Here is a 3,432-nt window from a genome sequence, read left to right on the forward strand (position 1 = left end):
GCGAAAAAACATTTTTCCGCACTCGTAACGAAATATACTAATATACCACAGTTATGAATATATAAACTTGTTGTGTTTCACATAATGCTCAATATCATGAGACAGTGTATTTGACGCTTCGGCGAATTTGAGCTCATCTTGAACATTCCAGTCACTCGGCCAAGTTCCTCCCATTTATTTAGCAGTCGTTTTACGCTGGTATTTCCTCCTAGCTGTAAATTAAAAAATTGGTCATTTCCATATCGTTTCATTTTCATTTAAGAGACAGTTCTTATCTAATTTTCTGATATTTGCTTGATAGAAATAAAAACGCTTTGCATCCATATTCCTCCTCCTCCTCCTCCTCGACAGAAGATTTTACAGCAGTCCTCTTCTTTGACTTCTTCATGAAGGTTGTCTCTGCAAAAATTAATTATTATTAACGTGCTTCGGAACGTATTAAAAAGTTCAACTTACTTGTCACATTTCCCTGCGATAATTTCAATCTTTCCTCATCAATTATTTTCGATAACTGTGGAGGTAGAAGCTGCTTCATGAAATTATATACACCTTGTGGACTGGGCCTAGGGAACAAATAGTGTACATACATCTGACTTCATCATTGTTTATGCAAATAAAAAAAAATTAATGCTCAATTTTAAGGGTTGTTCCAACTTTTTGATCTAGATATTACATTAACCCAATGAAGTGATGATCTACACTGAACAGTGATGAATTATTCAAACATGTTAGGTATTTCATTCCCTCGATGCGAAAGGTCAAAATACCCTCAAGGGGGAATTGGAAAATAATGCGTAGAGGTTGATTCATAATTTTTTTTTATGATAAATGTCAATCAATATGATTATAGGCATTGCCTTTACCTGGTTGACGAGAGACTCTGCTGGGCTTTGATGATATTCATATTTTTATTGAACATTTCCTCCAGGTTTTTTACTTTAACGACAGGGATATTTCCTTCTAAATGTTGCAGATTAATCACCTCATTTTGAATCACATCTTGCAGATTTCCTGAAATTTTCAATACCATTTTTGTGGAACACCTACCTAAGATTTGCCGGGTTTAGATGATTTTTTCATTCATAGCTCTTTTCATTCAAATTCGTTGTAAGTTCATGCAGTAATTTTCAATCGGCTATCGCTGAAGATCCTTCAGTCAACATTTTTTTCCATTTTTTGTGAATCGGACATTAAATACTCACGAATAAATGCATAAACTCGTGGGTGCCGATCACCAGCTCTAGCAGTGAAGTGGCGATTGAATGCTTCTGAATCATTGTTGGTTCTAATGCACGAACCAAACACTGACACCACTTCTGGTTTTCCTCCCCATTCGTTTTGGATATAATTAGACCATACGTTGAGCTTCGGGAAAATTCCATTGTATAAAGCACATACGTCTTTCACAATTTGAACTCCAAGAGGTATGAGATGGGGTGGTAATAGTGCCAGGGAATGTGCTATGAGTTTTGGTTCAGATGGAGCATTTTGGAGACTTAGCTTTTTCCAGTCACCTGACATGGCCTATAATAGAAGAATAACATGCAGCAATTCCTTTCATACAACGGCATCGTTATGTATATGGTCATCAACAAAAAAATTTATTATTTGATTTCTGGAAGAGATTTTCAAGAGATATTTCAAAAAAATATGAGCCGAAAGCGATAGAGCCAAAATAGAATGCAATTAACCCTAGATTGGTCAACGCATGAGGGAAATACCACAGTGCGTTGTTTTTCGTGAATTGCCATCGATTGGCTGACTGTAAAATTTCTAAAAAATTGGACTTTTCCCATTAAAGTGTCTATAAAATTATACTAATTTAAGAACAATGTAATTCCCAAAATTCATGAAGAAAAAAATTATTTCCAAGAGAGGAATGATTTTTTCCCACATTAAACGTGAGTGCCCGTTACGCGACGTTGCCAGAAACTCGCTAAACGCGTCCGGGCAGTATACAGTGAATTTGGCAACGTCCTGGCCTAAATAACACGGGGGCGTTTCCCCGCGGACCTGACCAAGTCGTTGGTTCGCGGAGGATGACCAGACTAGGGTTAAGCCTTCCATTATTCTTTGAAAATTTTTGTTATGTCAATGACATGTAACAGAAAAATTTATAGTTGCCACTAGAAAACTAAGAATTTGAAAATCTTGTGGTTTTAGTAGTCACCAAAAATTTAGTGGGTGAAAAATCAGGGAAACATGGAAAACTTAAGTTTTTGAAAGATAATTCACCTAAAAAAAAAGGGAAATATTGATTGGGTTCCAATTAACCTAGATTTCAGTTATTTAATGAAAAAATGTGTGCTTATTCAGGGAAAGACAAATCGTTCTACTTTGCCCCTCTCCCCTAGGAATGTTGTTGATAATTAATTTAATATTTGAATGTTCTTGGAATTAATCTTCTGACGTTTAATTTATTGAGATTTTTTTCTACATTTTAATCTTTTGCCTGACCGCGAAAACATTTTGTTATAAGACTATATGTTATTTTACGATTCATGAATTAATTATTATCAATAATACTGAACTGTCAATTGAACACGAACTCAATTAAATCGTTTTCATTCATATGTATCACCTTCCATTTCAAATTTATTTTAGATTTCCATATTCAAAATTTTAGTCATGTTTATACTATTTCAACTTAAAAAAAAGCCCGAGAGCCAAAAGGCGAGAAGGGACTTTCGACTCAGGATTTCACACTTTCTCAATCTTGGAGAGATTGGACGAAATTTCTGGGGCCCCATGCTGAAAAAAAAAGTTTATTTCACTTACTTTGATGAAATGAAACCAGCAACCTTGTATCCTGGCTCGAGGGAAAACCAATCGGAAAGCTTTGAGGGCCGCCTTTTCAAAGTCAGATATGATCAACTCCACATCCTTGAGCCCTGGTGCCAATTGCAAAAGTCGTAACAAGATTGCTTGGTAAAGGATAGCTTTGGCTCCTCGATAATAGCCAAATCCTACAGCGATAGACTACGGGGATGAAAAAGAAAAATTATTGAAACGAAACTTTTCATTATAGAAATAGCACAAAAAAAAGAATCCAAGATAAATGACCAAAAAAATTATTTTTCAGTATTGTACGATAAAAAAATTAATTTGGAATCGAATTATTTCTATTACAATATGACCAATGGATTCCGATATTGCTCGCCTCTTATTCAATTTTAATAAACATTTTCTCAGCTTTCCCTCGGGAATTTTCATAGGAATTTTACTATTTGTAGTTTTTGATAATTCATAAAAGAAGGGGATTGGTCGATAAGTTATTGGTCTAACCCATGACGGTTCACACCCACGCCAACCCAGCCTATATATCAGTCCCACTCTACCCGGAAGTTATTGAAACAAGCGATCGACCTCTAATTTTTTCTGGATAAGACAATTATATGAGCAGATACATCTTCAATAGGGGAGGGGGGGGGG

At 35.5% G+C, this 3,432-nt stretch overlaps 1 protein-coding gene across 1 annotated transcript; it reads right to left on the reverse strand.

Moving 5' to 3' along the window:
- Window positions 1-271: 271 nt before the first annotated feature.
- Window positions 272-2,979, reverse strand: LOC107047007 (the record flags this gene model as incomplete). Its single annotated transcript, XM_015269734.1, has 5 exons — window positions 272-399; window positions 457-563; window positions 864-1,011; window positions 1,203-1,524; window positions 2,779-2,979. Coding segments are annotated over 5 exons (906 nt in total), but the record flags the coding sequence as incomplete, so codon positions are not given.
- Window positions 2,980-3,432: the final 453 nt, after the last annotated feature.

The sequence above is a fragment of the Diachasma alloeum genome, unplaced genomic scaffold, assembly GCF_001412515.2.
Source record: "Diachasma alloeum isolate Michigan unplaced genomic scaffold, Dall2.0 Dall_scaffold_13206, whole genome shotgun sequence".
NCBI classification, from domain to species: Eukaryota; Metazoa; Arthropoda; class Insecta; order Hymenoptera; family Braconidae; genus Diachasma; species Diachasma alloeum.